Source organism: Choloepus didactylus, chromosome 10 (assembly GCF_015220235.1).
Source record: "Choloepus didactylus isolate mChoDid1 chromosome 10, mChoDid1.pri, whole genome shotgun sequence".
NCBI lineage: Eukaryota > Metazoa > Chordata > Mammalia > Pilosa > Megalonychidae > Choloepus > Choloepus didactylus.
Window position 1 is genome coordinate 126,912,111 of NC_051316.1, and position 16,885 is coordinate 126,928,995.

At 57.0% G+C, this 16,885-nt stretch overlaps 2 protein-coding genes across 5 annotated transcripts in view; both read left to right on the forward strand.

Annotated features, from left to right (window-relative positions):
• Positions 1 to 11,588, forward strand: part of CORO2A (coronin 2A) — a 58,103-nt gene extending 46,515 nt beyond the window's left edge. For 3 of the 4 annotated variants that reach the window (XM_037850896.1, XM_037850894.1, XM_037850895.1), the window contains exons 4-12: positions 211 to 360; positions 1,493 to 1,672; positions 2,369 to 2,485; positions 3,597 to 3,701; positions 4,549 to 4,645; positions 5,146 to 5,258; positions 5,551 to 5,641; positions 6,434 to 6,708; positions 8,746 to 11,588. In XM_037850896.1, the coding sequence (XP_037706824.1) occupies positions 211 to 360; positions 1,493 to 1,672; positions 2,369 to 2,485; positions 3,597 to 3,701; positions 4,549 to 4,645; positions 5,146 to 5,258; positions 5,551 to 5,641; positions 6,434 to 6,708; positions 8,746 to 8,877 (1,260 nt within the window). In that variant the 3' untranslated portion in view covers positions 8,878 to 11,588. Of the gene's footprint in view, positions 1 to 210; positions 361 to 1,492; positions 1,673 to 2,368; positions 2,486 to 3,596; positions 3,702 to 4,548; positions 4,646 to 5,145; positions 5,259 to 5,550; positions 5,642 to 6,433; positions 6,709 to 7,090; positions 7,331 to 8,745 lie in introns of those variants that run through there. The other variant, XM_037850897.1, reaches the window with a different exon arrangement.
• Positions 11,589 to 11,999: 411 nt separating this feature from the next.
• TRIM14 (tripartite motif containing 14) overlaps positions 12,000 to 16,885 on the forward strand; it is a 39,474-nt gene continuing 34,588 nt past the window's right edge. Inside the window, exons 1-2 of the mRNA XM_037797616.1 lie at positions 12,000 to 12,461; positions 14,829 to 14,924. Coding sequence (XP_037653544.1) covers positions 12,159 to 12,461; positions 14,829 to 14,924 — 399 coding nt within the window. The 5' untranslated portion in view covers positions 12,000 to 12,158. The remainder of the gene's footprint in view (positions 12,462 to 14,828; positions 14,925 to 16,885) is intronic.

A 16,885-nucleotide genomic window follows, 5' to 3' on the forward strand; every position in this document is an offset into this window, starting at 1 on the left:
CTGGGCTCAGCTCAGCTCAACACCTGCCCCTGCTCAGGCTGGGGGACTTTGGCAAAGCCCCTGCCCCTCTGAGGGCCCCAGGCTCCCCTCCACTGAGTGAGAGATGGATACAGAGAGCGCTCCCCTGGCCTCCAGCTGGGCCCGGCCAGCTCTGTGGCTTGGCTAACATGCCACCCCTCCCCACACCCACCCCTGCGTCTCCCCTGCCAGATTAAGATCTGGGACATCCCGAAGCAGCTGCTGACCAGGAACCTCACGGCCTGCAGGAAGGAACTCGTGGGCCACGCCCGCCGAGTGGGCCTGCTGGAGTGGCACCCCACGGCCGCCAACATCCTCTTCAGCTCCGGCTACGATTACAAGGTGGGCCTGTGGATGCGTTTCTGGGGGCCGCCGTGACAAAGCCCCACAACTGAGGGGCTCCGGAATCAAGGTGTGGGCGGCTTCTGGTGTCTGCGGCCCTCCCTGGCGTGCCCTGACTTGCCTCTGCCTCACTCTGGTCTCTGCCTCGGCCCTCACCTGGCCTTCTGCCCTCTGTCTCCGGGTGTCCTCTTCAAGGACCGGTTGTTGGATTTAGGGCTCGCCCTGATGCAGTTTGACCTGACCTCAGCTTCACAAATGACATTTGCTGAGACCCTGTTTCCAAATAAGGGCACATTCTCAGGTTCTGGGTGGACGTGAATTTGGGGGGACACTCTTCAACCCACTGGAGTCCACCTGGGGGAGCTGGGCCGGGCCTCCCCCTGCTCCGGGCCTGCCAAGCAAGCAGGCCTGGGCCCTGCGGAGTGGGAAAATTCACGGTATAGGCTTCTATCTCAACTTAGTCTCCACTAGCCATAGGCCCCGTGAGTCCCCTGCCTTCTGTGGCCTCAGTTTCCCAGTCTGAGCAGAAGTGGATTTCTTGGGACCGCAGCTGTGCTGTGGCTTTTAAACTCTTCCCTTTGCAACTCTCCTGGGGTTTACAGAGGCAGCTCAGGGGCCTCTTTGATGGGTGGATGGAAGGGTGGGGTGGGGGACGTTCGGGAGTGAGGGGCTCACTCTTTTATCTGCTTGCGTAGCGTCTGTCTGCGGAGCTGCTGTGTATGGGCGCACAACTCCATGGGGCGCCGTTCACAGCAGGGGCTCTGGGTGTGACTGCCCTGGAGCTGTGCCGTGCACAGCCCGGGCGGTGAAACGTGGCAGCCCTGCTTGTCTGTGGTGCCGGGACCTGCTGCGACAGCACGGTGGAAACCCCCCGATTAGCGGCCCCCAGATCCTCCCAGCGTGGATGTTCTGTTGCTCAAAGGCAGATGGTGTTTTCCTTTCACTGCCAGACACCCCGACTCCCGGCTTCCTCTCCCTGCACGTGTCGGCTCCATCCTCCCACCCGGGCTGCCTGGCCAGGCTGCCACCCGTGGCTTCCCTCCTGGGGGTACCGTGCCGCACCGGGGGCCCAACCGGCATGTGGCTGAGGGGGCCGGGGGCTCTGTGCTCAGGGCCGCTCTCTGACCTGCAGGTGATGGTCTGGAACCTGGACACGGAGGCGTCCGTCATCATGGGCCCCGTGAGGACCGTCGACTGCCACCAGGACGTCATCCTGTCCATGTCCTTCAACACCAATGGCAGCCTGCTGGCCACCGCCTGCAAGGACCGCAAGATTAGGGTTCTTGACTCCCGCACGGGGACCATCCTCCAGGTCAGTGCTGCTGCCCTCACCTGGGGTCAGGGGTCAGGGGTCAGAGGAACAAGGAACAGGTCAGGGTGGAGGAGGCTTTGAGACCAGGACAGGGGTACTGGTCTGCTCCTGGGGCCCAGCCTGTGCCTGGGTTGGCCCCTTCTAGCCTCTTGGCAGCCCTGGGGGGTAGGAGATGTGGTTCCCGTTTTTCAGATGAGGAAACTGAGGCCGAAAAGGGGTGAAGTGGCTTGCCCACACTGAGAGCTGGGGTTTGAACCTGGTCTAACTCTGAAGCTCTGTCACTGGCCATGGGGTTGCGAAACCTGAGGGCACGTGTTTCTCTGCCGTGTGACCTGAGACAGGCACTTCCTGCTTTCTGAGCCTCCGTTTCCTCATCCGTGTCTGCCCATGTGACGGTGTCCACCCAGCCAGCAAGAGCATGGGGCCGGGCAGAAGTTGGGCTCTGTCCAAGCTCAGAAAAATGACTCTCAACCAGAAAGGGAGGGAGACTCCATATCTCCAGTGTGCTGGGAGGGACCCACGAAGACTTCCTGGAGGCGGTGCCCTGGAAAGAGTCTCCAGGCAGAGTTGGGATGAGAAAGGAAGGTGTTCTTGGTGAAGCAGCCACATCCGCAAAGTCAGGGAGGCTGGAAGCCCCAGTTGCCTCCCAGGAGTCCCCTCCCTGGGTCTGTCTGCCACTGACACGTGTCCTTCTAGGAAGCCAGCTACAAGGGACACCGGGCCAACAAGGTGCTGTTTCTGGGGAACCTGGAGAAGCTGGTGTCGACGGGCACATCCCGGTGGAACAACCGGCAGGTGGCCCTGTGGGATCAGGTGAGTCTCCCACATAGCCCTTCCCCCACTCCTTCTCCCCTCAGCCGAGCACTTCATTCATTCATCATTTCTCAGACACTGACTTAGCCTAGCCTGCCAGGTGCTGGGGATCCAGGGATCATTAACAGGGAGGTGCCAAGACCACACTGGGCGGGCCCACACCTGAGTGCACCTTGTCGTTGAGGGGCAGATGGTCAGGACCCAGGAGAGCCCAGCTGTGTGTGGTGTGGAGGGCAGGGGGCCTAGTGGAACTTGGGACCAGGACTGAGGAGATGGGGAAGGAGCTGGAGCAGAGGCTGGAGAAGAGATCCCAAGGGTGCAGGTCGGAGAGCCTGTGGGGCAGGCTATGGGGGGAGAAGTGGCTGGGATAGGACATCTGGGCGAGGTCAAGGCCAGGTAGTGCTGCTTGAAGAGGAGCCCTCAACGGGAATTTCACGGGCAGTGCAGACTGCTTCCACTCCGAGTCTCCTCCAGCTAGCTGTTCAGATGGATGGATGGATGATGGATGGATGATGGATGGATGATGGATGAATGGATGGATAGATGATGGATGGATGATGGATAGATGGATGGATGATGGATGATGGATGGATGATGGATGGATGGATGATGGATGGATGATAGATGGATAGATGGATGATGGATGGATGGATGGATGATGGATGGATGATGGACGGATGGATGGGTGGGTGGATGGATGATATATGGATGGATAGATGGATGGATGGGTGGATGAAAGATGCACAGATGGATGGATGGACAGATGGATGGGTTAGATAGATATAGATTGATGGGGAGGAGCACCATGAGATTTGTGTGAAAAATGATTTGTTAACGGCAAAACGATGGCAAAATAGAAGGTGGTGGTGGTGTTCGAGGGCCTTTAAAACATCAGCTCTGCCAGAGAGCAGCCCACAGAGCGGGCCTCAGGGACTGGGGGCCTTGCTCCTCCCCCCACGTAAGCACAAGCTCTGGCTGTCACACACACACTAAGTCTCACACTCTCTCACACTCAGTCCCTCTCGCACACACACACTCATACCCCCTCCCCGGGCACACCCTCCCGGCCCCCTGGTGGGAGTGACCTGAGTGACCGGCCTCTGCCCTGCAGGACGACCTGTCGGTGCCCCTCACGGAGGAGGACTTGGACGGCTCCTCGGGCGTACTCTTCCCCTTCTATGACGCGGACACCAGCATGCTCTACGTGGTGGGGAAGGTCAGCCCGGCGCGGGGCGGGGGCAGAGACACCCCAGCCCGGTCCCAGTGGTGGCCGGACGGCAGCCGGGCCCTCAGGGGTGTGGGCCAGGGCAGGCCAGGGACCCCCATCAGGCCCTGCCAGGGTGAGGGGTCCATGCGGGGTGCCAGAGCAGGGACCCCGTTCTCCTGACCTGCTCACAAAGCCTTCCTGCAGGGCAGCTGCAGTCTCTCTCAGACACTAGTTTAAATGGCTGGTGTCGGAACACGGGGGCACCGCGCACAAAGCCCCCGGCCCCCATCCCCTGGCCAGGTGGTGGCCCAGCACCTCCTCCCACCTCCCCAGCTCCCTGGAAACACCTGGCCAGGGCTGTGGCCGGCCCCTGAGCTCGTCCCTCGCCACCTCAGCCAGACAAGGAGGGACCGGTGGGGGTCCCCAGCAGGGGCAGGCAGGTCTCCGCTGGGTGGGGCTGTGCTGTATTTGGCACCCCTGGCCCTGGTGCACCTGAGCCAGAACCCACGCCCCAGACATTGTGACCAGAAACTGCCCCCGAGGGCGAGACCCACGGGTGGCCTCTGGCCTTGGCAGGCCTGGCCTTGGTGTGTGGACAGGAGTGGGCTTTGGGGCTGTCCTCCCCGGGCTTCTGCCTCCGAGGGATGGGGGTGGGCCTTTGGTGGTGGTTGGGGGACTGGAGTATTAAAAAGACACACACACACAGGCGCACACACACCCGGTGGCGGGGTCCTGGGCCGGTGGGTCCCCATGTGAGGGGTTTGTCCACCATGAAAGCCAGGCTCCTGCCACAGGGCGGTGGGCCAGCTGGGAGCTGGTGGGCGCCTGCTGAGTCCCGCCCTCCTCCTCTCCTCAGGGAGACGGGAACATCCGCTACTACGAGGTCAGCCCCGAGAAGCCGCACCTGAACTACCTGACCGAATACCGCTCCTATAACCCACAGAAGGGGATCGGTGAGGCGGAGGGGCCTTCCCCGCGGGGACCCACATCCGGGAGGGAGGTGGCCTGGCAACACCCCAACTTGACGGGGCCGGGGGAGGTGTGTCTGAGGTTCTCGGGGAGCACCGCGGAGGAAGTCAGGGAAGGCTTCCCGGAGGAGGTGACAGATGAGGAGCCCAGAGGCAGCAGAGGACAGCCTGGGGGAGAAGGAAGGGGATCCAGAGCGGGGAGGTGGGAGCACCTCCAGGGAGCACTGCTCACTCTGTGGAGTGTGTTTGGGCCTGAAGAGCTGTGGGGACAGTGGGGGGCTCAACAGACCAAACCTAATCAAGGTGTAGTTAAACTCAGGTAAACCCTTGAAGGTGGGGAGGCAGCTCAGGGTTTCCCCAATGGGGCTCTGTGTTCGTAACTGCTTGTGGAGGGAAGGAAGGTGGGAGGAGGTTTCTGCTCCTGGGTTTGCCACTCACACTGGCTCCCGGAAACCTCTTGTCCCTCTTGGGCCTTCTGCTCGTAGGCGTCATGCCAAAGAGAGGCCTCGACGTGTCATCCTGCGAGATCTTCCGCTTCTACAGGCTGATCACAACCAAAAGCCTCATCGAACCCCTGTCCATGATCGTGCCCCGGCGGGTGAGGGGGAGGGCCGGTGGGGAGGGGGGTGGGAGCCCCTCCTGGAGGAGACAGACCTGGGAGGCCAGGCCCAGAACCCCTGCCCCTGGGGCCGCCACGGGGAGCTGGGAGTCCCGGGTCTCGCCCACCTCTGCTGTGAGAACTTGGGCAAGTCCCTTTGCTCTCCGGGCCTCAGTTTCCCCAACTCGACATGGGGTGGGGATGTATGGGACCCCCAGCTCCCCAAGGGCCCCCCCGACGTGGGCCGCCTCTCCCGCCACCCTGGCTCTCACTGTCCTGCCTTCCCCTGCAGTCGGAATCCTACCAAGAGGACATCTACCCCCCCACGGCTGGGGCCCAGCCCTCCCTGACGGCCCAGGAGTGGCTGAGTGGGCTGAACAGAGGTGAGGAAGGCTGAAAAGGCCACCGGGAAATGTGGTGGGAAAAGGAGCACCCAGCAGCCAGTGGGGTGGGGGGTGGGGGGTGGCTTGGCCTCTGTTTTTATTCTCCTGTGACCCCGGAGTCAGTCCCCAATGGTTGGGATGGTACCTGTGGGTCCAGGGCGGCCTGGGGAACCCTGGAGTGGGCTCATCCCAGGAGCCTCAGAAATCTCCAGCTCCAGCGACATTGCCCCATGGGAAACCTTCAAACTCGGGGGCTGGGCTGGGTGGCTCGGTGGTCTCAGCCGGCCCTGCTTGCCCACCCTCCAGGGTCACCAGTATCCTTTGACCCGAGACACCCTTTAGGCACCAGCCCACCCAGGCCCCTCTGCCCACCCTGCCTGCCTTCTCTGGCCCACCCGAGGGCCAGTGTGGGGAGGGGGCCGTGTGTGCTCCCCTGCTCCTGGCAGCTCCTGGTGGGACCCTCCCCTCCCCCTGCTCCCCTTGCTGCCATCACCCCTTGACCCTTAGGCAGGTCTTGCTCCTCTCTGGGCCTCAGTTTCCTCATCTGTGTGTGCAGTGTGGCCTCCCCTGCATCTCGGGGGTTGGGTGAGCATTAAGGAACTTGGGAGACGCCACGTGCACGGGTGGAGCTGCCTTCACAGAGCAGGACAAGGAGGTCCCCACTTTTGGGGGCAGCCCCTGTGCCTGCGCCGGAATGTTCCTACACACCAAGCCTGCCATGTGGCTCCGTGTGTCCCCGTGTGTCAGCCCCTCTGCCCAACCCACTTCATGAGCCCTTTGCTCCCCGCCCAGGGCCAGTCCTGGTGTCCCTCAGGCCCGGCTCCGAGCTGCTGAACCCCCGGCCACCACCCCCAGAGAGGCCCGTCTCCAACTCCACGGCTCTGGCCTTAGCCCGGCCCCTGGCCCGGACAGAAAGGCTGAGTCCCAGGGACGGCCGGAGACCCTTCTCCCTGCCGGAGGAGGTGACACCGAGGTGGGCCGCAGAGCACAAGCTGGAGGAGAAGAAAACCTGGATGGCAAATGGCTTTGACATCTTTGAATGCCCCCCACCAAAGACGGAGAACGAGGTGAGAGCAAGGCGGGTAGGGGGAGCTGAGCCCCAAAGGGCCTGCCCAGGGGGCAGCTGGGAGCAGCTGGGTGGGGGTGTCCTCCTGTGTCCATGGGAGGGAGGAAACGAGGGACGACAAGGAAAACCAGCTGCGTCCTCGGCCCAGTCACTCAGCTCACTTTGTAGATTCATTTGATGAATGAGGACCGAGCACCGTCTGTATGCCAAGATGGTGGGTTCATTTCCCCTTTGGTAAAATGAAGAGGGCTTGGCCTGAGCAGTGTAAGTCCCTCCCAGTTCTGACTTCTAGCATGTTCTGGGCTTCTGGGAGTCAACATTAAGTGTCCGCTGCTCCTGGGTGAGGCACTTTGGATACACCGTTGATTTCATTCTGTCTGCAGCCTGGGGGTCGGCAGGGAGGCCCCACACCGCCGCTGGCCTCTCCCAGGGGGTCGTATCCCGGCCCTGCGGGGCACTGAGCAACTGACCTTGACTCCGGGGCTGCGTATCTCTAAGCTGCTGTTCCGGTTTGCCAAAGCTGCCATTTGCAAAACACCAGAAATGGACTGGCTTTTATAAAGGGGGTTTATTTGGTTACAAAGTTAGAGTCTTAAGCCCATGAAGTGTCCAAGGTAAGGCATCAACAATAGGGTACCTTCACTGGAGGATGGCCAGTGGTGTCCAGAAAACCTCTGTCAGCTGGGAAGGCACGTGGCTGGCCTCTGCTTGCTCCCAGGTTGTGTCTCAAAATGGTGTTCTCCAAAATGTCAGTGTCAGCTTCCAATAGCCACCTTCAAAATGTGTCTGTCAGCTGCGGCTCTGAGCTCCTTCTGTTTGTGAGCTTTTTATAGGGCTTCAGCAATTAAATCAAGGCCCACCCTGAATGGGCGGGGCCACACCTCCATGGAAACATTCAATCAGAGTTCACACCCTAACCAAAGGTGTCACTCACAGTTGGGTGGGTCACATCTCCATGGAAACAACCTAATCCCACTGTGAGAAACAAGCACTATTCCTAAAAGGAATAAACACTCACCCGATTGTGGAGAAGAAAAGAATTTATTCACAATCTTGCAAGAACGGGCGCCCAACCAAAAGGTGGAGGGGTTGGTCACAGAACAATAGACCCAGCAGTATTTATTCCCTACTCCTAACTGCAAGTCCCTCCCCTGTTTCTCCATTGGCTGGATACTTCAGAGGTTACATTCTATTCGACAAGCCTAACTAGCCCGCCAAATTGGAAACATTTGAAAAAATAAGTCTCCTGTGCAAAGTTGGAACATTTGAAACAAGTCTCCACCCCTCTTTCCTTTGTTCTTGAGCTGCAGAGCCAGTCTGAGCTAGTTTGGTAACAACTTATGTAGCTGTTTAAGGAACATTTACCCCCTCCCCCAGTCTCCACCTTGCAAAGACAGTGGGCAGATAAACAGGAGGACCGGCCGCCGATTATAGCTTGGCTTCTTGACCCTCTGCCATTCCCCTGAGCTGCCCCCACTTAATCTAATTCTCACACCACTATCCCACAAGACTGGATCAAAAGATCATGGCTTTTTCCTGGGGGACACAACATATCCAAACTGGCACAGTTTTCATTTCCACAGTGGAAAGTGGGGGTGCTAACTGACCCCCCTGATAGATCCTCAGTGGAGCACCCAACACCTAGTAGCTGTTCTGTACAGCAGCAACGATTCTGATAATGATGAGGTTAGTTAGTTTTCTGACCCCTAGTACGCAGAGGAGGAAACCGAAGCTCAGAGAGGGTAAGTAACTTGCCGAAGGCCACACCGCTTCATGGTAGTGGGAGCCCCCGTCTCCAACTTCGGGACCAAGTGTCCTTTCCTACATCCCTTGAGGGGTCCAAAGAGGTAAAATATGTCTGCAACCTGTAAGTCTTTTTGCATTTCGTTCACTGGGTGAAGAGGACCAGGTTGTTGTAAAAGAACTTTGCACGGACTGCCCCTCCCACCTCCTAATCACCTCCATCTTCCCGAGTCAAAAAGGGATGACGTGGTAGCCTTTCTGCTGGTGACCTGCTCTCTGTCCTTCGCTTTCCCAGCTGCTGCAGATGTTCTACCGGCAGCAGGAGGAGATCCGAAGGCTCCGGGAGCTGCTGACCCAGCGCGAGGTCGAGGCCAAGCAGCTGGAACTGGAGATCAAAAACTTGCAGATGGGCTTAGAAAGGTTCTGAGCCGGGACCCCGGCCCTCCTCACCCTCAGGGACACCACTGGGCTCCGGGCAGAGGTTTAGAACCAACCCACAAGGCCCCCGAGAACAACCACCATTTCTATATTTTTTACTGGAAACCAAAATTCTCAAGTCGCTGAAAGAGATTCCAGTGGGGCGCACTGCTGTTTTTCTATTTGCCTTCTCGCAACAGCAATTTCTGAATTGACTGTTTTTAGGTGATAACTTGCCTTCTGTTTAATTCTGTTTTTATGGGTCCATGATGAGCTATAACTTCTCGAGCGGAAAGAACATTCTAGAGAGTTAGAGCCAGAAGGCCCTACGCGGTGAACCTACTTATGGTTTTCAAACCATGGTCCGTAGAATAAGAAGGCGGCTAGGCAGGAGGGCTGTGCAACCACACACACACACACACACACACACACACACCCTGTTCCAGCCAGGCAGCTACCCTTTTGCCCCTCTGTCTGTTTTGATATATTAGGCTTCTATGGAACACAAAATTCTGCTACTAAAAAAAATAGTTTGAAAACCAGTCATCGGGTCCAACACCCTCATTTTACAGGCAGGGAAACCGAGGTCTAGAGAGGGGCAAATGACTCAAGGTCATCAGAGAGTTCATGGTGGAGGGGAGCTGAGATCCACTCTCCTGGGCTTGCCCGCTGTGGCAAGTCCTGCCCTCTGTGGCCTTAGTTTCCCCATCTTAACAAATGGGACCCTGGAAGTTGCGGCCCTCACCAGAATCCAGCACCTGAGACAGGAAACCCTGACCTCGACCCACGGAATGCTACACGTGGGGTGATGGTCAGAAACTCACAAGACATTGCAAAGGGGCGGAGAGAGTTTAACTTTAGGGATAGGAGTTCTAGAACACAGACAGAGGGGTTAAAACCATCCTCTTCAACCAGACTCAGCTGGATGTGGGTAGACAGGATCCCACACGTGGGGACAGGGGCGTCAGAGGGGTGCCCATGACCGCTGACCACCTGCACCAGAGCTGGCAGGGTCACGGAGCCCACCTCCTCCAGGCCACCTCCGGCTTGATAACAGAGCTCAGCCCAGACAGGAGGCGCCGGCAGAGCTCTGAGGGCTGCGGGAGAGGGACGGCTGCACTGGGCGAGGAAGTGGGACCCGACAGCCCCAAAGTTCCCTTCTGGCCTGAGAGTTTTTTGGTTTCATGAATGTGTGTTCTGAGCCCTGCTCTCGGGCTTTTCTTTCTGAAAACATACGAGAGCCCAGCAAGATAGTGGACATGACCGATGAGTTTTCCCCACTGTGCGGGGTGAGTCTGGAGCTAGGATGGGGGCTGCAGGAGATCACCCAGCGTGGTCGGTTTCAACCCGGGCTGTACCTTAGGGTCACCTTGGGAGCATTCAGGAAGTACAGATGCCCAGGCCCTACCCCGGACCAGTAGAGACTGCATCTCCGGAGGAGGCCGGGAGGACTGTATGTTTTTATAAGCTCCCGCGTGATTCTACAGGACACTGAGGGTGGAGACCCCCTGAACTGATCCATCTGTACCCCTTGCAGTAACGATGAGGACAGCGAGCCCCAAACAGGAGCTGCCACTCTAACCCGTGTCCTGTGAGTCTTGGCTGGAGGCTCCTAAAAGGTCATGAAGTGTTGCCCCCCAGCCCCGCTCTCCAGGTCTCTCTGGGACCCCCAGCCGCAGCACGGCGGGGGCTCTGGGCTCCCGTTTCCCCCTCCCCTAGCCATGGCTGACTCCCCTCGTCTGCCTGCACACGCCCAATGCCCATGTCCGTGACCTTGTCCTCCGTTGACTGTGTGGCTGGGGCTCGCTCCCATGGAGGGTGCGGCCAAGCTTGCCTTATTGTGCTCCGGAGAAAAAGGCCAAATCCCAGGGACCGTCAGGGAAGCAGAGCTCTGCTGTTTGGGGCTACCTCTCCCACCTCGTCTGTGGCCAGCACTACACAGTTTACAAAGCCCGCCCACCTCCAGGCACGGAGCATCCGAGTCTCATGCCAGTCCATAGACATTATTGAAGGGAAGAGCTAGCCTTGGCAAAGGGAAGAGCTAGCCTCGGCCAAGTGGTAGAGGTGAGGGTTGTGTCCAGAGAGCTTCCGGCAGCCCCCTTCAAGCACTGCCCCACCCCTAAAAGACCCAGACTTATGCTTAAAACAGCACGCAGGCATCGGAACAAACTTGTTTCTCTATTTTCTTTCTTTTTTTTTTTTTTTTTTTACGTCTAGAGTAAATTATTTAAATTATTTCATAGCCAGGGAGAGGGATAGGTAATTTCTACCAGATATTTTTTTAAGCCATCTTTTTTTTTTTTAATCGTGTTTATGTTCTTGAGCTGATGACGCAGCAGTTGCCCCGTCAGCAGAGCGTGCGCACATCTCTACCTGAGCCCTGAGAGGCCCCTGTCTGTCGGCTCAGGAACCTTCTGAGACAGCAGCACCTGGAGATGAGCTTTTGGGTGTATGGTTTCATCCACCTGCGCTCTAAAATAATTGTTCTTCCTGGAACAAAGCTTGAGATTGTATCAGAGGGAAACAGGGAGTCAGAAATCGATCTATGCTTTTACTATGAAACCGTGCCTGAAACCATTTGAATGATTGCTTTATTGTTATTTCCGAAATTCCTTGTACCTTTGTAAAAAAAAACAAATAAAAGTGAAAATAAATAGATGTTGTGGAATCGTGCAATGGAAAGAATGTAGCAAAATAAACAAATGGCTAGACATTTTAATACATGACGCTGTCCTTGGTTTGTTTCAGAAATACCAATTAAGCACCTCCTGTTTGGACCACCAGGCAGGGAAATGGGTAAGACAGACTTGGTCCCATGTACCCCATCCACAGTTGTGGTTAGGGGGTAGGGAGAGGCCAGGATGGGGGAAGTGCTGACTACTCTAGAAGAAGCAGCCTATCCAGGAAGCCTTCCTGGAGGAGGTGACTTTTGAGTCCCGAAGAATAAATGGGAGAAAGCAGGGCAACAGGTATTTGTGTAGCAAACGAATGTTACAGGCAGTGGAAAACACTGGAAACGAGCAAAGGGTGGAGCCTAGGGGTCAAGAAACACCGTCCCTCCCCGCCCCGGGCCTTGTACGTGGGAGCCGGCGCTTGAGCCTGCGGGCGACTGGGGTTTCACGGGTGTTCCTTACAAGGGGAAGTGAAAACGGTGGCCCTCCCGCAGGCCCGCAGTGAGCATGGCACTGCCCGACGCCTCGCCAAGCAGGGTTAAAGCCGCTGGATCAGCGCGGGACCCCCACCCACCCGTCCAGTGAGCCCCCGGGGAGCGAGCCCCGGTTTCCGCTGCAGATGCGGCCGGAACCCCGGAGCCGCCCCGCCCAGCGCCCGGGGTTTCGATTCCCGGCGGGAGCCCCGCCCCGCGCGCGGGCGCCGGAGTTGGTGGGACGAATGTCGGGCCCCGCGGCAGCCGGCGCGACCCCCGGGGGCCCGGGCGAGGAGGCGCGCGTCTGGCGCTGCCCGGAGCACAGCGACCGCGCGGCCGAGCTCTTCTGTCGCCGCTGCCGCCGCTGCGTGTGCGCGCTGTGCCCGGTGCTGGGCGCGCACCGCGGCCACCCGGTGCACCCGGTGCAGGAGGCGGCGGCGCACGTGCAGGTGGGCACCCGGCGGCGCGCGGGGGGCGAGCCCAGGCGCCACGGGCGGGGAGGGGCGCGCCCGGGCTCCCACTGCCCGTTCCCGGCGGATCCCGGACCCCCAGGGTGTCCCCGGGGGTCCTCCAGGCGGTCAGCCTGGCCTGGAAGGGTAGAATTTGGGAGTCGGACTTTGGAAGCCTGGACTAGTACCCAGACGTCCATGACCTCCTCCACCAGGGCCGCTCCACCACGCTGACCTTGGGCTGGGAGAAAATCTGCCTTTCAGCAAAGAAAACCATGTGGTTTTCTGTAGTTCGGGAAAGGATCTGTGAACTGTTTATTACTCCCAGGGCAAATCGCAGCAGCCTGCACATCACCTCTTTACCTGCAGCCCCCCATGCCCTCATCCCACCTTCCTAATGGCCCTGTGGGAACTATTATTATTCTTACAGCCATTTTATAGATAAGAAAATGTAGGCTCAGGAGGCAGAGGCAGACCTTGAACTCAGCTCTCCACGGTGGAGCCCTCAGCCCTGAGTAATCCTAGCAGTGGTCAGGGTCTCTGGGCCCCTGTCCCAGCCTTGCCTCCCACTTGTTCTGTGGATTTGACCCAGAAATCTCTGGTCAGATCCCTCCTCTCTGAGCTTCAGGCTAGGCTAGGCAGGGCCCTCCCATCTGTAACAGAGTCCACTGCTTCCTCCTCCAAGAAGTCTTCTGGGATTAACCCATCCCGGGATGCCCTCTTCCCTGTCTGCAGGAGTTACCACCACCGTGACAGCCTTGGGGTTCCAAGGTGAGAAAGGGCCCCATGGGGGGCAGCCCAGCATGCAGAGTTCTGGGTTCAAGGCTGGCCTCTGCCTCCCAAGCCTTCGTTTTCTTATCTATACAAGGGCTGTAAAAATAATCTTTACAAGGGCTGTAAAAAGTAGCTCCCACAAGGCTACTTTCCAGAGATCTGGCTTTGGTCTCCACTTAGCTGTCTGTCTGTCCGCTTGCCTGTCCTATCTGTGCATGCCCATTTTTACATCCGCACAGCTACCCATTCACTTAGCCAATCATTTATTCATAAAACATCCACTGAGCATATTCCTTGGGCCCAAACCCTGTCTCTTCCGGAATCAAGGAATAGATCAAATCCCTCCCTGACCTGGAGGAGCTCCCGGGCTGGGGGACTAGGGGGTGGGGAACAGGCCCCGACGATACAGTGTGGGACGTACTGGGAGCCAGGGCCAGGAAGCCTGGGGAGCTCCAGGAGGAGTTGCCTTTGGAAATGCCCTAGAAGGAAAAACAGGGTTTCACCAGGCACCAAGACGGGAGAAGCTGCCTGTGGCTGGAGGGTACCAGGATGCCTAGAAATCTTGGGGGGTGGGATGAGGGGGAGTTGAGGCCATGGCTTATGCTTGGGTTATGATCACCCCCACCCCCATGCACCCAACAGGCCCCCCAAGCAAATGCTAAAGTAACATAAGAACTGCGTGTATCCAGCTGCTGCACCAGGCATTTTGTGAACATCTCATTTAGTCTCCATGGCACCCTGATGGGGTCATCCCATGTTGACAGTTGGGGAAACTGAGCTTTGGAGAGCTGCAGTCACTTCTCAGGAGGCCTGAAAGGAGAGCTGGGACTTAGACCTAAGAATCATCCGACTCCAGGGCTTGTGCCCCTCCATAACAGCTTACCATGTGGCTTCCCAGCTCTCCTCTTGAGGTTGGCAGTCCCTGGTGATTCTGGTCAATTCAGCAAACACTTCCAGGTCCCCTGGATGGGGGAGCCAGGAATAGCACAGGCTCAGGGCCTGCCTCGGGAAGCTCCTGGTCAGCAGGGGACAGCTGCCCGGGCCCAGGGCTGTGTGTGGCCAGCCTTAAGGAAGGAGCAGAGCAGGCCTCCGGGAAAGTGGCTTTCTCAAAGCAGAGAAGGGCAAGGGGGGCGTTTCAGGTGAGGAGAGGGTCAGGAACTGCACAGCCTTCTCACACACAGGCCTTCTGAACCCCAGTCCAGGGCCCCTGGAATGTAGTTTCCACGAGGGCGGTGCCGGGAACAGGGCGGGCTCATAGTAGGTGCTCAGTTATTATTCACCCGGGGAGTGAATGCTCTTCCCCTGACCCCAAGCTGCTTACTCTAAGGACCTTTTCAGGGGCTGGAAAAGCAGGGGGAAAATAAAGGGGAGTCATCAAAGTGGGGGAATTTCATCTGTGGCCCTCTGAGGGTTAGAGGGGCCCTAGGCCTGGCCCAGCCCCCAACTTGCCATGTGACTTTGGCAAGTCGCCCCCCCTTCTGAGTCTCAGGTACTTCAGCTGAAAAAAAAAATAGAGGGGTGCAAGGAGCTGACCACTCAGGTACTTTGTTTTCTCAATATTAAGACTTCTCCCCCTAATTCCATCCTGTACAGAAATTCATCCAGGACTGTGTAAAGCAGTTGGCAACCAAGAAGCAGCAGGAAATTGACAACATAACCCAGATCGAAGAGGCCACCGAGAAGCTGAAGGCGAGTGGAAGTTCCCTCCTTGTGTGGTTGTAACTGGGAAGTTAGGATTTAAGGGCTGATGATGATTACTGAATCATTATATAGATATTCCTTTTTACTTTCTGGTGTATTAGAGTAGACAGAGGAAATATCTGAAACCTGAACTCTAATCCAGCTGCCTTGATCTCTGCTAATGATTGTAGAGCCTTTATCTTGTGCCCTGTGATTGTAAAACCTTGTGACTAACCTTCACTTGTACCCATTTATCCAGTTTTTCAACTTCAAAGTCTTGTGACGGCTAAAAACAGCCCCTAATGTTTATTAACGAAGGGACTTGAGTCATCCCAGAACTAACCCACCCCAAGTGCAAAGTTATCTTGATAACCGAAAGTGGATTTAACCAAAATGGGCCTTCCTGACATGTACAGTAGTTTAGACTTTAACCTGCAAGTCACCTATACCTCATTATAACGCAAAGAATCACACCTGTCATCATAGTAAGGCTGCCATTTTCTTATGTACATTCTTTGACTAAGCATGTGATCAATCTGCGCATGCTCAATAATTAAATCACCTCTAATTACATCATCTGGGGCCATTGTGCTCATCATCCCAAAACCTGCCCATCTTTTGTTGCTATAAAATGACCAGAATTTCTGCTGTTCAGGGAGACAGATTCTGGACGGACAGGCCATCTGTTCTCCTGCTGCACACCCAAGCACTAAACCCTTCCTCTCTTGGAAACCCTGGGGTCTCAGGAATTGGTCATTTGAGCGCATCAGGCAGAGAACCCACCGTCTTGGTCCACTAGCATGATGAAGTGGTCCACATTTTCCCTGGGATGTGGGGTTCTCTCCACCATGGATCTGGGGAAAAGTAAAAGCCAGTCTCAAGAGCTTTGGTGAAGCCGGGGGCTTCGATAATTTACGGGACTCTCTTTGAGAAAAAGAACACAGAAGTCGGGAAGCTCGGGTTTCGTTGACTTTGAGGAGTTCTGCCGCTGCCCACTGGGCCTCGCAAAACGGAGTTAGAGCCTTTTCTGCCCCCATGCACCCCCTTCCTTCACATCGGCCGCCATTCTTTTAGGGGGACCAGCCCTCCGTCCCCCACACCCCACATCCTCTTAAAGCGACATACAGCATAAGGAACATGCAAATATCTCTTCAGGTATTCACTGCTATGTTTGGAAGAAAGTCAAAGTGTGGGTAGATTCCATGAATATTTATTTTCTCCAGGTTCCTCTTTCTTAATGATGTTCATTTAAATGGATTTGTTTGTGGGTTTTGAATGCAAATGGGGGCTGACATCTTGTTGAGCCCTCACCTTGCCCGTGAACCCTTGCGGACTCTTGAGGGGCTTCTGCAGACCTGGGGCAGGCCTGCCCCTCTCTGCCTCAGCTGCTCCCTCCATGCAGTGAGGGCTAGGGCTGGACGCCCCTGGCTGCCCACCCAGAGCTCTGGGAACCCCGGGCTGCTGGAGGAGCCTGGCTCTGACATGGGAGTAGCTGGCCCCCGGGTCGTCCCGAGGCAGGGTCCCATGAAATTGCCCTCTGCCGTCTGCCCAGCATGCCGACTGTCATAGGGTGTCCCCACACCCCATTTGCTGGGTGGGGCCGGTTCTGGTTTACATGTGTTCTCAGCTCCTTAGTAATAGTGTCCCTCAAGCTTTGCGGAGCAGGACTCCGGCCTCAGGAAGATACATCTGTTCAAAAGGATTTGGGAAGTGACAGTTGGTGGGACATGCTGTGGGCTTTTCCTCCTGAAGAAAGAGCGGGGACAGGCCATGGGACCACTGTCAGCACGTCTCCGGGCAGATACGGTTTCGGGTCCCCAAGGAAAGAGTTAGGAGCACTGCGGAGGGTCTAAGGGGGTATCTGGAGACAAGCGCAGCTTAATCTAAGGAATGGTTTTCTTTCTTTTGATCCCCCCAACTTTTTATTAAACTTTTTATTTTGAAGTAATTATAGATTCATAGGAAATTAC